General features: G+C 39.8%; 1 protein-coding gene across 3 annotated transcripts in view; it reads right to left on the bottom strand.

The window, feature by feature from the left end:
• Positions 1-1,796: 1,796 nt before the first annotated feature.
• GNB1 (G protein subunit beta 1) overlaps positions 1,797-20,079 on the bottom strand; it is a 34,849-nt gene continuing 16,566 nt past the window's right edge. The window contains exons 2-12 of one of the 3 annotated variants that reach the window (XM_053997368.1): positions 18,234-18,285; positions 12,517-12,624; positions 11,883-11,921; positions 11,146-11,252; positions 10,641-10,704; positions 8,741-8,903; positions 7,877-7,943; positions 6,099-6,300; positions 5,588-5,804; positions 3,869-3,980; positions 1,797-3,554 (exon numbers count right to left, since the gene is read on the bottom strand). In XM_053997368.1, the coding sequence (XP_053853343.1) occupies positions 3,874-3,980; positions 5,588-5,804; positions 6,099-6,300; positions 7,877-7,943; positions 8,741-8,903; positions 10,641-10,704; positions 11,146-11,252; positions 11,883-11,921; positions 12,517-12,573 (1,023 nt within the window). In that variant the 5' untranslated portion in view covers positions 12,574-12,624; positions 18,234-18,285 and the 3' untranslated portion in view covers positions 1,797-3,554; positions 3,869-3,873. The remainder of the gene's footprint in view (positions 3,555-3,868; positions 3,981-5,587; positions 5,805-6,098; positions 6,301-7,876; positions 7,944-8,740; positions 8,904-10,640; positions 10,705-11,145; positions 11,253-11,882; positions 11,922-12,516; positions 12,625-18,233; positions 18,286-20,079) is intronic. The other 2 variants (XM_053997369.1, XM_053997370.1) reach the window with 2 other exon arrangements.

Below are 20,079 nucleotides of genomic sequence, written 5' to 3'. Positions count from 1 at the left end.
ATTATTCTTTATTTACTCTGCCACTTCCCAGAAACCAGATTATCCTATTTTTAGCTCCTATAGGGCATGATTCAATCAGTCATTTTAAGTGTTTTTCACAGCTGATTTAAAACACTCCAGGGGACTTCATGGTCAAAAGGTAGAATGCCCAATTCAATATTTTTTTTTTTTTCTGCTGGTAGTAGAACCTCAGATCTTTTATTTAATTCATGAAGAAATTAAAGGCCTTGAGGGGCACAGAATATGCTAAAGGTCTTAAGTGAAGCTCCTGGGATTGAGAAATCTGTTCTGTCTTCCTTCACCCCTTCCTTGAAACTCCATGAGAGGATTCCAATCCCATTCTCTCAGATTTTGTGTTTTCAGGTCATGGAATCTGAACCAGAAACACAAAATTTTCACCAAAAATTCACCAGCAGCTGGGGAAGCTGCTCTTTGGAGCCACATCCCACAACAATCTCCAACTCAGAATCTTTTCAAAGCCCACAGAAGGAGCTTGTAGGTAAGATGACATAAATAATTGTAATTTGGGTATATCCTAAAATTAAAGGCATTCAAAACTCAAAGTTTTGGCCCAGACTCAAGAGTTCAGAGCTGCTCCCTTTGCACACCCATTTTTCTCCAGTAGCAGCTCTCTGAATAACCAAACACACAATGAGAGATGTTTAAATCAAAGAAAAATTCGCATTTAACACGAAAATAAGAGTAGTAAGAGGCAACTGCAACTGTTTGTATTTCAAATAAACCCCAAAGGGCTGCACATCAGCCTCCTGACACAAGTCACTGTCTTGGCAGGTGTTTTATTGCCAGCACAGGCAGGGCACAGAGATTTAACACATGGATTGAGATTAAGGAAGGTAAGACAGATCATTGATTTTATTACAGACCAGACAGAGTCACATATGAAACATCCTTTGGAATAAAAATATTCCACGTAAATGGAAACCCCACAGCTACAGCATTTGGAATTGGAAACCACTAAATCTGAATTCCCAAAATTAAGCATTTCTAGCCATGAGCTACTTACCAGTCTCATGCAGCCCAAAACTCCACTGCTCACAGTTAGGTAATGTCACCATCATATTTTCCATACTCCCAGCTTTTCAAAACCTCTCCAATGAGGCTGAGAATTTCCATGTTTGGTGTTTGCAAAGCCATGGCTTTGCAATTTCTCTTGGTTGATGTGAAATGAGGGAAAATCCACTTTTGATTAGGTCAGAACAAGAGATGGGACTTTACCCACTAAAACCACAAAACCCTCAAGTCAACCAACACCTAATTGTTGAACCAACTGCTTTTTAACACCTCATTTCACAAATCTGCTTCTCTGGGTATAAAACAAATTTTTTAAAAAGAAAATTTTAGATAAAATTCTGCCTCGTGGAGACTTTGTTCTTACTGAGCATGAAAATGACTTCTTACCCTGTCAACCTAAGAGTGCCAACAGAGCTGCTGTGGCCAGACCCTCACGTGGCAGGAACACATGTTCCACTCAATTCTCTTCCTATTAAAGGACACAAAAGTTTTAAAAGTCGCTCAGCATTTTGCCTTGATTTCCCACTTCAGGTGCTCCACTCCTACAGCACAAAGCATTTTTGTGACGTGCACCTCATGAACCATACTGGCTCTTAGAATTTGGAGTTAAGTGCATCCTCTGCCCAGTAACTGACCATTAACCATTTAAAAACCACCAAACCATTTCTCTGGGGACAGCATTCCCTCCTCCAGTGTGTTTATTTCACAACTCAGAAGATGTTCTGCATGTTGAACAAGAAGCTGCAAAACAGATCAGTCCAAACTCATGTCAAACTGCTTTATTACATCTTAAATAACATTACATTTTAATATAGTATCTATCTTGCATCCAGCTTTCTTGAAGTACACTGACTTTAAAATTAAATACAAAAGGTGAAGAGGGATACAGGGCGTGGAGAAAGCTCTACAGAGTAGTTTCATGAAAGAGAGTAAGAGGGAACTCATCTTTTATGCCAAATCCAGGCCTAACGCACAATTACAGCACATTTTTGTACAGAATGTTGCAGAAAAAACAAAATGGAGAAAAGCTACTACTGCTGCTAGGAAGGAGCATTTCTGGATACAGTGAGAAGATAGGAAAGAACAATCTGCTGTCCAAACACTGCTGCTTTTAACATTTTATTTGAAAAGAAAGCCAGGAAAACCTGCTCATTACAAAAATGACTCTGATCAGATGCAAAGGACTCATCCTGCAAGAGGAACTGGCTGTGAGGAACTGATTTATAAAGAAGATGGTCTAGGTTCCCTCCTCCCACACCCCAGAATCTTTGACAGCGATTGTTTGAACAGGCTGTTTCTTTTTTTTTTTTTCTTTAAAAAAAAAAAAAAAAAAAAAAAAAAAGTGACTTATCACGCTACTCCAAAACGTGCATAGCTTTGTACTGGAGTTCTTCATAGATTTATGCACAGAGTAGCAACAATAAATGAATACAGCGACAATGGTTACAGTTTTTAAACAGGTTATTTCTTCAAAGAAAAAACATCTAAGGACTTAGTCCAATATGCACTTTTTAGCATTTCTACAGCATGCGATTCTAAGAGTAAACCCACCCAATATGGCAAACAATCAAAAAAGGTTTTTTTTTTTTCTGTTTAACTTAGAAAGTTCAAGATCATTATTTTCAAAACATTGATTTGTACATCATTTCATACACAAAGAATTGACTCAATACCCAAGTGTAGGATAGGTCTCTTTTGAAAACAGAGATTCCTGGTTGTTGAGACTTATAGGATAGTGTTAGGATATATAAACTGCCCTTCCAAGTGGACAAACCAAAACAGATTAAAAAAATCAGTGTGGTGAAAAAGGGGGGGCCAGGAGGGACCAAGGATTGCATTTGTAATCCATAAAAGGTGAAAGGATTCTTTAAACAAGCATTCATTACCTTTTACAGCATGTGCTTGGTTACCTTACTGCTTAACATTATCCTATATATGCCAAGTTTTGTGCAACAATTATCTGTGATACTAGAAAATAAAAATAAAAAAAATTAGGGACTAAATTTACAGCGTTAACAACCCCCAGTACTCTGGGCTAGGACTCCCTTGTTTTGCTCAATTAAATACATAAGGAAATGTATTTAAAAAGGAAACTTGAAAAAAATCCTGCTACAAACATGACTTTAAAATTTGCAAGTGTGTGAGATAAAGTCCTTAACTTCAACTTGGAAACTACAGTGAAAGCTAACTGTTTCACAATTATGCTCAAGTTTATTTTCTGGTCATGCTTTTTATGATAGTGTTTCATTTGTTTTTAAATTCTCAAGACAAAAAAAAAAAAAATGGTCCCAAAAGGAATGCACAATTTCATTTTGCTTACAACACAGAAATTCTTCTTGGAAAGGTAATTGTGCTCTTCATTTCAGCAACAGGAGACGGAAAAGATCTTGCCCTTTGAAGTTGGGGAGGATGGGGGTCCAAGTTAGTATGGTTGGATTGGATATGCTATCGTTTTTAATTTTCAACCGTTGGAAACTTCTTCCAGTCGTGGAGTCCGCTGCTCTTCTGGCACACAGAAACATCTGGTGAGAGTTGCACTTTGAGAAACTGCAAACAAGTGGCAAGCTCTGCTGTCCCCACCACTGACACACCCAGGCATTATCCCACCCCTTCCCCAAGGGTCTTTATTTACTCAAAAACCCACAGAGGAAAGTAAGTAATTAAAAATAGGCCTCCAGAAATTTGTCAGTGCACACATTAATGTCATCTAAACCCCCCAGCTGCTCGGGTTTGCTCCTCACTGATTTTCTACCCTGAATGATCAGCACCAAATAACAGCACTGCTGGCAAAAAGCATTCTGGAGCCCAAAGCAGCCTTCATGAGCTGGGTACTCACCTACTTCAGTTCCAGATCTTGAGGAAGCTGTCCCATGACCCTGTTGCCACTGCCATGCCATCATCAGTCACTCCTAAGCAACTGACACGGTTATCGTGACCAGCAAGGACACCTGGGAAAGAGAAATGCAACAAATAAATTGCATTGTTTGGGTGATTTCCTGTCTGTTCAAGTTACACCACAGCACGTTTGGATTAGCCAAGCTCTAGAGTCAAAAATCCTGAACAAACACAGCTGGAATTTTAAAATGCCTTTGGTTTTACAAGCACAGACTCAGGACAGAGCCGGGTGGGTTCTCAAGGGGATAATTCAGTAAATTATTATTCCAGAATCTTCCTCGTATATTTTCCATATTATGACCTTTATGGTCTCCCTTGAGTTGTGAAGTGACAGCCCTGAAGATTCTGACAATGTCACCATAACCACGCACTGCACAGCTTTTGCTCCTCACCACAGTGATAAAGATCAGTTAAATTTTACAGATTTTTCATATTTGTAAAGAATTTTCTTTTAAAACCGGAAGTTAAACTGAATTGTGTCATGAACTCTAAAGCATTTTTCATCCAATTTTCTCTTACTACATTCACAAGACAGACTCCTCCATACAATCTATTTGTCAATATGGAGATCTAATACAATTCAATTATAGCACCATTAAAAGAAAGAATTGAGACACTAAACAGAAAAATTAAGGGAGACAACATTTTCCTCTATCCCCTTTAATTTAACAGTTTCAAGGAGGTAAAAAGAAAACCTAATTATGTTCAAGCTTTCCAGTCCACAGCACTGAGCCAAGATATTCTTGATAGACTTGAAATTAATCTTTCTACATGAATTGGAGTGCTCACAGGACTCTCCTCATTCTCCTGCCAGCATCAGGAAGTGCTGCAATTTGGTAAAACAAAATCAGCACCAAGAAATCTTGAATACTTGTACTGAACACATAACCACAAAGGTGTTTAATACAGAAGTGCCAATATCAGAAAATATAGAAGTGTTTAATATCAGAAGTGTCAGATCTGCCTGGCAATCTGAAGCCTTGGAACATTTTAATATGCAGAATATTCTTCTCATCTCCTATTCTGATCAGAGTAATGAAACATTTGTGGTCTAATTTATACTTTTTTTTTCCCCAACAGAAGTTTTAATTTTGAAGACCTGAAGTTAAATTCTCTGCATCTTTGCACCATGAATTTCATGTTTGTTTCCTCAAAAGAAACTCCACAATCTGTTGTTTTGCTGGTTGTCTCTACAACTACTGCTACAAATACCAGGAAAAAAATTCTTGTGTATAAATAGCAACATTCATGTCGAATTGCTTTGAATAGTTAATGCATAAACAAAGCCATAAAATCTAAAAAAGAATATCCCTCCACCCCAAGCCCTTGTTTTTAATGGCAATCCTCCTGTTCTCAAGCATCCATCCTTGAGCAGGATTCCAATGGATTTGTACCATCACTGGACAGCCTAAAGAAGTTTTCAGAGAGTTCTGAAGTTGAGACAGTGAGTGCTGACAGATCTGTGCATGAGACTCAAGTCACACATTCACTATCACAGAACCAGAGGCTGGAAAAGGTCACCAAGGCCATCGAGTCCAACCTGTGGCTGGTCCCCTCCTTGTCACCCTGCCCAGAGCACTGAGTGCCAGGTCCAGGCATTCCTTGGACATCTCCAGGGGTGGGGATTCCAATGAAAAGCCCAATTTTCAAACCCATTTACCTGCTCTGTCAGCTTTCAGCGTGTCCCACACGTTGCAGTTGAAGTCATCATAGCCAGCTAGGAGCAGGCGGCCACTCTTGGAAAATGCTACAGAGGTGATGCCACAGATGATGTTGTCATGGGAATAAACCATCAGCTCCTGGTCAGCCCGCAGGTCGAAGAGCCGGCACGTGGCGTCGTCCGAGCCCGTGGCAAAGGCGTTGCCGTTGGGGAAGAACTTCATGGGGGAGAATAAAAACACAAATGGTTCCAGATTTAATCCCTCTGCATCACACCAGAGCACAGCAAACCAGAGGCTGCACCTCCCCACACTGGGATATGGGCAAACCCAGTGAAGAAACTCATGATCGAACACCCAGTTTTGTGTTTTCCCAGTTTCTTGGGGTTTCCTGAAACACCAAGTTTCAGGTGATTCTCTCAGCTCTACAAACTTATTTTAAAAAACCCAGAAAATACTTGATCGTGCTGAAGAGCTGAGAAGTAGGAAATGCTGGAGGAAGCAGCTACATACACAGATGGCGTTGATGTCCGACTCGTGGCCGGTGAAGGTTTGCCGGCACATTCCTTCTCTGACATCCCACAGTTTGGCAGAGGCATCGCAGGCACCAGAAACAAAACACCGGGCATCGGGGGCAAGGGACAAACTCATCACGTCTCCAGTGTGCCCAGTAAATGTGGTTGTCTGCTGACCAGTTTCTATGTCCCAGAGAGCACTGGAAAGAATAATTAAAGAGGAAAAAAAATCAATGTGTTTGTGCTCCTTCGTGAGGTTTTTTTATCACTGCTGAAGTAAAACTCCATGTATTAACAACATTGATCCTAATAATGGAAACAAACATTTTTGGTTGAATTATTTGGCTGTTGCAGATTAATTGTGCAAAAATCAACACGTCTGTGCTGCTTCATGAGGTCTTTTTATCACTGCTGAAGTAAAACTCCAAGTATTATTAACATTGATCCTGACAATAGAAATAAGCATTTTTGGTTTGGCAGTTGCAGATTAATTGTGCATAAAAGACCTTAAAGCCATCCTCAATTTTAAAACATTGGGGGTTTTTAACTGAAAAACAGTGGAAAAAACTGATGACTGGCACTGAGGGCTGCTCACCCCAAGGTTCTCTGCCATGGCTGTTATCCAGTACTACCACAGCTTGATTTAAAGCAGCAGTGGTAAGGCTACAGCAAAAGCTGAGCCAGCATTTCTCACTTTTATAAACTCACAGGGGATGAGTAACTTTGTGAATTATGTCTGATCTTAAAGTTGCAGGTCAGCCAAATCACTACTACAGTGATAATTAAGAGTATAAAAGGGAAGAACACTATCACCTCCTTAAGAAGAGGTCTAAACACTTTAGGAAGTCAGGATTTTTAACTTCTGTAATTTCTCAGAGCCATCAGCAGCAGGTTCAAACCAGGCAAACAAGAGATGCCTGTACTTTGATAAAGTCCTTTGATGCTTGGCTGAACTGAGGTGATGTCAAGGACAGAACTCCTGAAGCAGCTGCATTCTCTTACAAAGAGCATCATTTCTACAAACCCTCTCATTGTATTATAGTTTTTTGGGTTCTCTAAACACCAACCCATATTCAGAAACATTTTTGGTTTTAATCCTGTATATATTCCATAGCTACTCAGGATCAGGCATTGAAAGAGACTGGCATTGTGTAGGACAGGTATTTATTAGACAGCTTTTGCTCGAAGTGCTGCTGCTTGGGAGAAGTGCAATGCTTTTAAGAAATAGATATAATAGAAAAATCTATGAAAAAAGGATGGAGGCCTTTTTTAGTTCAGAAGCCAGTATTTATGAAGATACACACCTACATTCTCCTCAAAAACCCAGCTATTGTCAGTGGAGAATATTTTCTAGGAGCTCTTCTGAATAACAAGCACAGACTCAGGACAGAGCTGGGTGGGTTCTCAAGGGGATAACTTACATTCTGTATTAGAAATATCCAAACATGACTTTTTATGTAATAAATACTGAATACAAAAAGAGTTTTGAGGAAAATCATTAGTCTAATACACTTATTTCTGAAAGTCAAATAGTTACATGAAGAAAAAAATTCCCACATCTTAACACAGATTTAGGTCAGGCTCTTCAGAACATGGGCACAAGGAAACAGCCAAAGCTCACAGGGTTGAAATTACCAGCAAAAAGTGACATGCGAGCAGTATCACCAGAGTCTTGTGGGTGATGATGAAGTTTGTGAAGGACAAAGTTTCCTTCAGGCACAGAAAATGGATTAGAAAAGCCCTTCCTGACAGTGCTGTCCCCATGTCCCAGCTTACCAAGTGGTGTCGCCAGAGCTGGTGACGATCTGATTATCATCCAGGAAACGACAGCAGGACAAGTAGCCTGGAAACAGAGCAAAAGGTGCACAAATAAGGCCAGAGATCACCCTTCAAAGGCAAACTGGTTTGCTAATAAGCTGCTTCCTCCTCTCCTGAAGCTGCAGCAAGAAACACTAAAAGCCTAAAATGCAGCAAATGATTTTGGTATAGGAATCTGCAGTGCTTTGGACAAAATGTGGTTTGGCTCTTTGGAGACCACCCCAACCCAACCAGAGGAAGGGGGACAAAAGTGTGGAACCCTCTGGCCAAGCTGGGCAGGAGTCCAAGTGAGCCTGCACTGCACACACCCAGCTTTCTAAGAAAGTGCATCTCAGTCTCACTGCATCCAGCAGCAACAAATGCTGATGGCCTCAACTGGATCAGACAACCACTGAGGAAAAATAAACTGCATTCCTGGTCAGTACAAAGACCTGAGCAATGACACTGGATGTTTCCCAACAGTGGCATCAAAGAAGTTCATCTGAATGCTCTGAAGCATCTTTTTTCCTGAAATCCCATCTGCCAAACCATCAGTGGAACCAGTCTGATTACAGAATCAGCCTGCCTGCCAACCACCTCCATTTCACAAAGCACAGAATTCAAACTACAGCAGGAAATATGAAAACCCGCAAACATCAACTTCCAGCTGTAAGTTTTTGTTCGATTTTACAGCTGAAAAACTGTTTAAAAACACTTAAAACCAAGCAGTCTGCAGCTAAGCTCCTGCCTGAGGAAAGAAGTAGATCTTTATTAGGAAATTATATTTAAAGGGTTTTTTTTTTCCATCTTCACTGTGCTGAGGTAATTCTGAGCAGCACTCACCTGTGTGCCCAGCGAGCTCACGGCTGACACGAACATTCCCTTCACGAGTTTTCAAGTTATAAATGGAGCAGATGTTGTCAAGCCCACCACAAGCCACGTAATTCCCAGAGGGAGCATATGCACAAGTCATGACCCAGGAGGAGCGCAGGGGAATCGCATGCACCTGAAACACAGACAGGTATGGATTTCAGCTGCAGAAATTGCAGTGATGCACCAAAAGGAAGTTTTTCACCTGTCTCTCAAGACAGGCATCGTGTTTTTGGCAGAGAAGCAAGAATAAAACAGCTGTTTGAGTATTGAACTATTTTGAGGGTAACTTGCATATGAAGCTCGTCAGAACAAGTAGTGACGTAATAAAACCTCAGTTTTGCTTTTCCTGAATCCAGTTTTCATCAGCAATTTTGGTCCGAAGTGAATTATTTCATTTCAGTGCTCTGATTACTATTGGTTTATTATAGGTTCAGGAAAATATTGACTTCCAAGCACAGTCAGCAAAACTGCCAATTCCAGGCTTAGATGCTGTGAATGAACAAGTAAGGAAATCGCTGCTTCCACTGCCATTTAAATCCTTCTTTGGAAACCCACTGCAAGCAATCAAGCTTCACATTTAAATAACTACCCCATGTTTCCTTGTCATTCTGTGCTCAAAGAACTTTTTTTAGATAATTATAGAAGCTAAACCTGTTCTGTCTTGTTAACTCATTGTGTTAATCCCTTAAATTTGTTCATAAAATCTTTAGGAAAGGGCTGGTGCCCGTAGAAATATGGTGATATTTCATGCAATATTAACAATGTGCCTGAATTCCTTCAGGAAAAATTTCATTAAAAGCATTGGAACAGCTAGGAATCAGTGGTCCTGCAGCAAAGAGCAGTTAAAAACCCCCCAAACCTGTCCTAAAACCACAATCAGTTCATTTTTGTAAGTCTTCTACCAAGAAGTCTAGAATATTCCAATAGTCTTCTACGATTTGGAATATTCACTTAGAGCCATTTTATTTTATCATTAGGCAAAGATCAAATTGATGACAACACTGTGTTACTTCCAGTGTGTTCTGGAACTGCCAAAAGAATATTGTATGGATTAATTAGCATTGATGTAAGAATTGAAGGTGTCAATACAGAAATCATGGGATGCAGTGATGATTTCACCATCCTACAGTAGTCAGAGTAATTTAGATGACATTTACCTGCAGGCTGGGGTCAAAGGGTGAGGATGAAGGTAAAAATGAGAGGGTTTCTTTTTCATTTGCAAACCATATTATATTACCTTCTTAGTAAAGTGATTCCATTAGCTCCAATGCACTGGTAACATTGATTTTAATGCTACGAGGAGCTAAGTTAGGAAAATTTATTTGGAATAAAGCCAGTTCCATGCAGGAGATTCAAGCAGCTCTGTCAACCACAAGGGGCTACATGGGAATTGCTGCCAGCCCTGCAACAGTGGCCATGATCAGTAAATACCAATCACTGTCAAATGAAAGTAAAGGTAGTCCTGAATTGCCTGATGTGATTGCAGCCACGAAATGATGACTCATTAGAACATGTCAGGTCTTCCAGGACTTCACTGCAGGCAACAAATTCATCTGGCTATGCCAAAATTTCTGCCCCTTCTGGTGTAAGATGCCCATCACTGCCTGCTCTCTGGTAATCACTTTTCTGCAGTATCAAAACAAATCAAAAGATTCTTTAGAAGGAAGTCTTTCCTTGTTCTCCATTTGTGGTGCACATTTTCACACACTGAAGACACTGCTGTGTTCTTTACATACAACTTGATTGTTTTGGAGAATTCAAAATTTGGATGTAGGACTGGGAAAGCAATAGAGCCAAAATGATGATGGGCAACACTTCCTTCTGCTGCTTTCACAACTGAATTACACAGCAATGGATCAGCTGGCCTTACCTTGTTTGTAGTATAGCTGTCCCAAATTATAAGTTTGCCATCCTGGGAGGCACTAACTAGAAGCCTAGGGAGGAAACAGTAGGGAAACACAATCATTGTGGGCAGCCAAGGAACACCTTTGTGATGAACATTGTAAAGAGAAGAGAATGAAAGGAGCTGATACCAGTGGCATTTAGTTTCTCTTTAAATTAATCAGTTGTTAAAAGGGAAAAAAAAAAAGGAAAAAAAGACAACTGATAATGGCATCTACTTTATTTCCACAGTTCCTCAGAATTCATGTGGTACCACTACTGTATTTTTCAGGCAAGTAGGCAAGGACTGGGATTTTGGCATCAAATGCACACTTGGATTACAAAAACATGGAGGAAACTTGTGGCATTCAGTGTTTCTGACTCCTCTCAGTTATCCAAGTTCTCTCAGAATTATTAATTCCATGTGGTCCCAAGGCTTGTGCATCCAACTTTCTGGAGAGCAATGAAGCCACGTGAGCCAGTTTTGTACCCACCTGGAATCAGTCCCCCAGTGCATTGCATAAATTTTGGCCAGGTGTCCCCGGAGTGTTCTCCTAGTGCGCATCTGGATTCTCCCCACGGGGTCGATATTGGCTGTGATCTGAAACAGGAAAATGTCACACACTGAGTTCTTCCCTTCACTGTTCTCAAGTAATGTCTCAAACACAGTTCCCAGTCCAACATTTTCAATATTGACTGATTTTTTTTCAACTGCCCATTCACAAGTTATGTCATTTTAAGTAGCATGTCTTTATCCCATAACACAAGCAGCCTATTGCATTTATAAACACTCCCAGAAATGGTTTTCTTTAGGTCATATCTTCTTAGACTTCTAGGATTTCAGACCTTTGATCTGGGTTTTCTCCTCCTGCACAGATAAATGTAGCAGACATTGAAGAAGTTTAACCTCAGCAGGCCTTATGGTTCTGATTATCAGGGTAACAACAGTATTGCTCCCAGCTCCAGGGCAGAGCATTATTTTCCATTAAGCAGCAGAAATGTGCCCTGAGTCACTCCAAGAAATCACTGCTCAAGGCCACTGCTCTCAGGAACTGGACAAACATGTACTTATTTCTAGAAGAAAACACCCAAAGGCAAAATTAATAAAAAAAAAAAAAAATTGCTAGAGGAGGCAAAACCAGATTCACTTGCATTCACTTTCTTACAGAGCATTTTCTTTTTGTAAAGGAGACATATTCTCTTAATTCCTGTTAAACTCTGAAATTCTTACCTGGGCCAGGGTGGCATCTGCACATGCTTTCCTAGCATCCTGCAAGAGAAGGAAATTAGAGAAATTGGATGGAGTTCCGTACATTTCTGTTTTTCAAGCTGATTAAGCCCCCTGAACCCAAGGTTCAGAGAACATTCCTGCTTGTCACCCAGAGAGGACCCATCCTAACAACAGCATTACCATAACACACTGCCTGCTGTCAACACACATTGTGCATTTAACTTTGAAATTTCTTCTTCTTTTGGAAGAAAGGTAACATGACTGTCACCACAAAGACACTCAAGCAGTGGAACTGCTTGTTCAGAGAGGCTGTGCAGCCTCCAGCCTCAGAGGTTTTTAGGAACTTACTGGACAAAGCTCTGACAAACTTTATCACTGACCTTATTTTAAGCAGTTTTTAAAACTTTAGTTATTTTCTAGCTCAGACAAACTTCAGTAAACATTCATTTTCATCAGCAATTTTGTGCATTGCTTCTGTTTATTTTCTAAGCAACATAAAAGACCAAAAAGTAATTTTCTAAAGCAGCCATATGTGCCTGCCCTTTCTTCATTAACTCTGACATTGGGGAAACATTTAAGGCATCATTTCTGTCCTCCTCAAGACACATTCATTTTGCTGAGGCACAATACTTACTCTGATTTGGTTTTTCAGTTGCTCGGCCTCCTGGCGTAACTGGTCAAGCTCGCTCATTTTCCTGTGCTAAAGGTGTGCTCCACTGCCACCTCTGAAACAACCAGAAATCTGAAAAACAGGTCACAAGCAGGACAATTAGGAGAAGGCAGAGGCTGAAATTACAAGTCCTTTCAACCATTTCAAACTTGAAAAAAATAGCAGACTGATTTATAAACACAGGAATACAGGTGGGAACATGTGTCTGAAATTCTCTCAGCGTAAGGTGTTGTCACAAATGGATGTGCTTTGCTTCCAGCCACAGGAAATAAAAGAGAATTTGGACTCCTTTCTCTCCTCCAGGCCTCTTCCTTTTTTCATTTTCTGATTCATTTTTGTATAAATTCAAGTTGTCCAAGACTGAGTAAGTAGGTAGCAACCAATTTTAGACATGGAAGTCAGAACTTCCCCTGCAGCTCTTCAGACCAGAGTAAGGAATCCTCCCAGAAAAGAAAAAGGATTTACACTGTCACAAGCACCTGCAAAATGCTCTAAGAACTGCCTGCAACATCATAGCTATGAAAAATTTTGTTCTGCTATCTGGAGAAAAGGAGATCACTCACCAATGTTGAAAGTTTTATTTGATAACTGCTAAAACGTCTGAGATCCCAGAGCAGATTGTAACATGAATGCGTTGTCAGAGTAAAACCAGGGATTTTTTGCTGGGTTGAGGGCAGGAGTTTGAGAAACCACAGACATCAGATACTTCTCCCCTCTAAGCCTGTTTTCCCAGTATCCATAGGCACCAAATTACATATATTTTATAGAGCCAGCAAGACAGAGGCTCTATGAAACATCACAACCACTGAAACCACCTCAACTTTTGCCTTTAGAGCTGCTCAACTATTGGGCTGTTCCCCAATATCACAATCATATGGGTATTTCCTATTAAATGTACAACTTCTCTTTAAAAGTCTCTGCTCCAGAAGGATACTGCTGGCATTTTCTCCAGCATTCCACATCTCCAACTCAGCTGTTCCTTAACTTTGTGTTCTAAAATCTCTGCAGCTTGATAGCAATGGAAGATGCTGAAGAAACAAGCTAATGAATTTTATCTTTTACTGCAGAACAAGATTAATTGGTTCCAATTTCAAATACTACACAGAACACCTGGAGTTTATAAATTGACACTGATAACGTGTGATTTTAGAACATTTTATTAGCCAGAATTGACCCTTTACTATTAAATAAAGGAAATGCTTTGCTAGCAGCTTTACATATTATTCTGTTACGATTTAATCAGCTTATTTATCTTTGCAAGCATGTGGGGTTTGTCTTCCTCTTAAAGCCCTTCCCAAGGAGAAAGATGAGGATAATTTCCAAAGTTTTATGCAGTCACAATAACAGAGAACATACTGTCAAGGTAAATTAGAGTAGCAGAACAAACATCACTGCTAAAAGAAGCTTCAAAATAGTTTAGACTTCAATATTCCCTAAATATTTCTATCCCCCATAACCAGACTTAGGCTGCAGCTCTCTCCATAGTAGTTATTCCAAACTGAAAACCTCTAGGAACAGATGCCAGATCTTGTCACAGCATCATTTACCATTTTTTCCTCTTCTCTGAAACCCACAGTATCTTAGAAAAGGAATTTCAGTTGGCTTCTCTCCCAAAACCTCCACTCACACAACTTCAAGGCCCTTCCCCTTCATTGTGAAACTGGGTCTCTTCCTTCTCTCTTCTGGTTCCAGGGTCATCTCTAAGCCCCTTTAAGATTGCTTGTTCAGCTCAGCCCAAAATCCAGCTAAGACAAAACCCATCCTGAGTGTTTCATTATCCTGCTTTTCTTTGGAATGCTCTTTTGTTTCTCAGGATGTTTTGTTCATTCTACATCTCAGACAAACACTCTGGGCTGGATATCTGTTAGGATTTTGAGCATGTCTGCAGCTCCTGGGCAGTTCATACACCTGGTGAAACACTAATCCACTGCTTCTGTCAGAAAGGAGTTAATTAAAGAATAAACTGTGATCTTTCAGGTTCTTCATTTCCAGTTCTGCCATTCTCTGAGTTAATATATAGGACCATTTCCTACTAAGCAAATACTGACCACACAGACAAAGAATTTAGAGATGGTATCATTCCTATTTCAGAGCAAGAAATTCCAAAACTTTCATGTTCTGTCCAAGGTCACAGCAACTCACTGATGAGACTGCAATAAAGACTCAGGACATCAAGAATTCCAGCTGCAGGTACAAGGAACTACACTGAAGCTTTTACATGCAGCTTTATTTAAAAATACAATAGGAGGAATAATCTCACGTCAGTGAGAGCAGATATGCTCTCCTTAAAATAGCACCCATTTATTTCTGCAGAATTTGTGCACTATGAGAATTCTCTTGCATTTAAATGAAACAAAGCTTCTGTGCATGGAACAGGGAGAGGCCTAAGGAGATGAAGCCTTATACTAGGAAAAAAGTCACATTAAGAAAGTTCATTTTCCCATCTTGTATCATCTAAGTTCCCATCCTGAAGATAGATCCACTTTGAGAATTCCAACTTAGCCCCTATGCATTCCAAGCAACTCCAAACTCTGAACTGCCTTTCTGTCAGCATCCATAGGAATTGTTTAAAGCACATTTCCACATTCTCTTTGTAGTCTTTGTTGTTTCAACATCAACAGGAAGTGCTAATTCCTGCCAACAGGACTGAACTCACTCAGGAAATGACAACCCTACAGCAGCCAAGGGCTTTAAAATATAGGAGTTCTCTGAAGCAAACTGTAAAATTTATGGGACAAACAGCAAACCAGCCTGGCAGTTCCACTATTTCTTTTATACTAAGTTTTAGACAATTGAATTTATGGTAGAAATAAGATCTGTGGGAGGAAAAAAGGGTTCCAACCTCCCATGTCATTTTTAGCTCTACTGTAAATCAGAGCTTACTAGTCTCATATTAAAAAAAGTGTCTTTAAAAGATTAAGGACATCAGGTAAGGTCAAAAGAATGTGTGGGGGAAAATGCTTTAATCCAGTCTCACTCTTGAGACATGGGAAATTTTATACAGATTTATTTATATTACAGACATGGATCATATATTGAACAGTCTCTGCTCATCACAAACAAGCCCAGTTGAGTATCATGAAATAGGTTTTTATTTCCTGGCATGTTCTAAAGACATTTAACCCTGTTTTACAAGAAGGTTTCTAGAATAATCTGTAAGCTTGATGTGGATGATGGTACTATTTCTGGACTTTTGAAAGAAGTTAGTGCATTTCCAGATCAAGCAAACCTTAAGAAAAAAAGTCACTCCTCAAGTTCCACACTCCTTTTTCCCAAATTCCCCCAGAGTTGTGCAGAAATAGGAAAGAGCCAAACTCCTGCTTACCTCCCTTTCTCTGGACTATGTGTGTCCCTGAAGGCAGCTCCTCAGGAATAACACATTCACTTTCTTCAACCCCCTCAAGACCTTTCCAGGGGCTGAAGTGCTTAAGTGTCTCTGGTCTAAGCTTATTTCCCCTAATCCTGTTGACCAGTCCACCTTGTGGGTAATTCTCCCCTTGCTGGATAACAATCTGTGCATTCAGGGCATTCCCTATTCCCCACTCCTCCTGATGACCCAAGTCTCTCATTTCTGACAAGGTACCCATGGAAGAGTCACTTTGTTCCTCTGTTTCCCACACAGGATCATCAACTGACTTTGCCTGATTTGTTACTTTCCACATCCCACAAAACTTCACAATTCAGCTGTGTCAAAAGGATTTATCACATCATTTATGTCAAAGGAACAGCTCAGGGTTTGCTTTTCCCTGACCCTCCCTAACACGAGCTGTGTTCCTGTGTAAAAGGAGAGTTATGTATGTCCAGTCAGTTGTGTGTCCAACAGCTCTGCACTAAATCTTTCAACTGCAGGAAGCCTTACAGAACCTCCATGTGCTTCCTGTAAATGGAGATATACTCATGATCCCAGTGGACTAAGTCTTATTTAAAGATGTAAAGAATTATTCGCTCACTGCTCAGAAAATGGTGACAGAAAAATTCAAAGGCTGAGGAAGAACTCAAATTCACTCATTTCATTGTAACAACTCCAGTGTCCTTTCCACAGCTCAAACTGTGTATCCAATTAAACCCAGTTACTGAAACCAAAGTATCATTAACACCCTCACATTTATTTGTAGCCTGATGCATATATTCCATTGTTAAGTATTATTCCTCTCTGAAATTCCTCTGCTGGTAACAGCAATGAAGCAATGCTTACTAAAAATTTCTTTATTTAATTTTATTACACCATTCCTATTAAAAAAAAAAAAAAAGGATGGAGTCTTCCACTCTCTCTTTGTCCTGAGAATAACCTCTTACAGATTAAAAGAAAAAACTCCACGTTTGAAATCACAGCTATCATTAAGTCAAATATTTCGAATTTCTATCCCTTGCTGGTCAAACTTTGCTTGCCACAAGGTATTTTTAGCAGACATGACTACTACCACAGCCTAAGATAATCCCAGCAAGCCACTGTGGATGCAAAGCCTGGTAACACAGAGGGTTTAAAGCTAAATTGTTCATGTTTTACTCAAGCACAGTAACTTTCTAAGGAGGTTTAGCAAATCCCTTTTCTCCCATGAACAGGCTGGCATTTGTTCCCTCAACCTCTTCCCTGCCAATACCCATCACTCCAACGTGGATGAAAAGCAAAAAATATTTGCAAAACCAGAGCCCAAACTCTCCAGCCTTAACAAGGAGCTCCCAGCATGGCCAGCAGACAGTCCCAGAGCAGGTCATCTGATTAAATGAAGCTGTGCTAATCTAGCAGATACCACAAATCCTATTAGCAACATGCACAGCAGCTTGGACATTTTCACAATGACAAAGGAATTATCCACAACTCTCTGTTAGTTACAGTGAGCTGACGTCACACTGGCTTTGAAAAGCTGAGGGTTCTTTTTGTTTTCAGGAGCAGAGATGGATTTCTTGTTTCTCTTTTATTCTGTGGGAAATCCAGTGAGATCAGTATTGCTTGTGGAACAAATTTGAGGTGTTCTTTCTCTCATTTATAGGAACTTAAACTGAAGAAAAAATTCAGGATTCCCTTAGATCCAGAGGGAGATAGGGGCACAGGAATAAAGCCTGCTGCCTGCCTTTTGAAAAACAGGTAAATATCCAGTAACTGAAAAGATCAGATTTAACACAGCAATTAGCAATGTTCCTCACAGACATTCAAGTTAAGGTCTGGAAGGTAATGAAGATTTTACTGCTCCAAGAACAATAGTAATAATTACAATTACACAGAATATAAACTCTGAAACTTTTAGGTTCTGTTTAAATAACACTGACATGTTGAAAAGAACATTCTGACAAGAGCCACTTTGCTCAAAAGAAATTTGGCCTTCTTTTGTCAAACATGGTGGAGAAGTAATTTTTCATTCATGAGAGAATGACTATTCTCATCATTTTATTTATTACAGTTCCCTGCCCCACTGAGATGAAACAGTTTCATCTGTGGTCTCCCTCTGCTTTGCCAGTTCCCTCTCTGACAGAAGGCAGGCACTAACATCTATTATTTAGCAGGTTTCCTGGCCATTTTAAAATCCTTCCTGTTGACACAAGAATACACATGCTGAAGGAGAAAACACATACTTTAGGCTTGCACAGATTAACAGCCAAAAATCTGAATTAGCCACTTTTTAAAAATAGGATGTTTCTCAAGGACTAGGAAAAAAAAAAATCTTTTTTTTCCCTCTACTTACATTTTTTCTCACTACAGTAGAAAGCCAACTTCTGCTGTCAAACATGTAAATTCTGGAAAAAAAAGGACACCAAAACCACAATTAATGTAATTACCACAAAAGAGCATGGATTTCTCAACAGATCTAACAGAAATTAAACTACTATCAAAGTGCAGACTATTTCTGTTAGCAAATGGGCACAGTTTTATTTACTGTAACACAACCGAAAGACGAGTTTGTGTCAAAAGCTCATTTTGACCTTCTTTTCCCAAAAAAATCTTGCAATCCTGAGATCATTCTCCTGCCCTACTGACAGAGAAGTCCATGCTATTAGAGAATTTAGGATTAGAAGAAAATACAGTCTCACTCACACCATTTTCACTGTACTACAAAGTGCCCCCCCATCCCAAATCAGCATTTTCAACACACTGGAATTATTTCTGCTCAAACCTGCCCCTGAGCTACATTTGCCTTCTAAGCACAGTTAAATATCATTATATCTATTTTATTAGAAGAAGTTACATAAACCTCCTACTAATGAGCTCAAGTGAGAGCACATCGCTCTTCTGGAAGAGTTACAACTTTAAATCACTAATGATATCAGAAAGTACAAAAGAATTGACACATTCAGTAACTCACACACTCACAGTCTGGACTGCACTGGTTTTACAAACTGGCTTTGAAGCAAGGGGAAAAATGTAAGAAATTGTGGAACAGTTTTTTCCCCTGGCAGCACAAAGCAGTGTTTCAGTTCACCCCAAGATGTGGAACACTGACAACCACTTCTACATCCCAAACACCTGGATCTGGCTCTGTCATACACCAAGACAAGGGCTGGGGGTGATGCCAGGGGACCCCTCAGTGTTCAAAGCCGCTGCATCAGGACAGCTGAGATTATTCTGAGCACAAAGCAAGAAGGTACTGAAGCAAAATGACCTTAAATCAGAAAGCCAGCCTAAAACTCCACACACTCCCAACCGAAATCTCACATAAAATGTGTGTTTCTGATTTTACAGTTCACTACTAGCAAGAGAATTTACAAACCACTTCAGTGTCTGGTATGGAGGTTAAGCTACTTAGGATATGGATCATCCTCACCCAAGCTCATTTATAGATAAACATTTTAATACTATGATTATGAAACTGTCACAGTGTAAGCAGTTTGTTTGGTACTGCCAGAACAAAACACTTTGGGACATAAACAGTAACTCACACTTAGAGGCCAAACTCCACTCCCCAGACACAAAAACATGACATGACCATTTTAAGTTCTGAAAACAGAGCAACTCCAGTCAACTTTCAGAAGTCTTGATAGGAAAAAAAATTGCCCCCACTACAGAGATAATGAAATCTAATGAAATTCTGAAAGAATTACCTGAAATGTAAACAAGTAAATTTATGCTGGCGCACTAACAGCACACAGAATACACAACAGCAAAGGCCAAAACACACACCATTATTGTCCTGTGCTGCACCCTCATTAATGCAGGAGAGGTGTTGCAGATTTCATATGCCTTCTGCAAAAAAGAAAAACAAAAACAAAACAAAAAAAAGCCACTTTAACCAGCCTGAAAGAAGAGGAAGGAAGCATAACAGCAAACTTTTCCACAAAAGTTGAGTTTATTTTTCAAAGGGTTAAGTTTCTACTTGAGGATGCTGAAAGCACCCTGCGATGCTCGCAGAACGCAGTCCTGGCAACAGAGATATTTTCAATTCTACCTTAAAGATGGGAGCTCATTTAAGGACAAAAGCAGACAAGCTACTCATGAAAAAAAAAAGATCTGCATTGCCACAAGCTTCCATTTTTAGTTAAAATGTAGCCTGGTAAAAGCAACATGAAAATTAGAGGCCAGTTCATTCCCTGCAC

Source organism: Vidua macroura, chromosome 23, assembly GCF_024509145.1.
Source record: "Vidua macroura isolate BioBank_ID:100142 chromosome 23, ASM2450914v1, whole genome shotgun sequence".
NCBI lineage: Eukaryota > Metazoa > Chordata > Aves > Passeriformes > Viduidae > Vidua > Vidua macroura.
The sequence above is the reverse complement of the archived record's forward strand: the minus strand, read 5'-3'. Positions and strand labels throughout refer to the sequence as shown.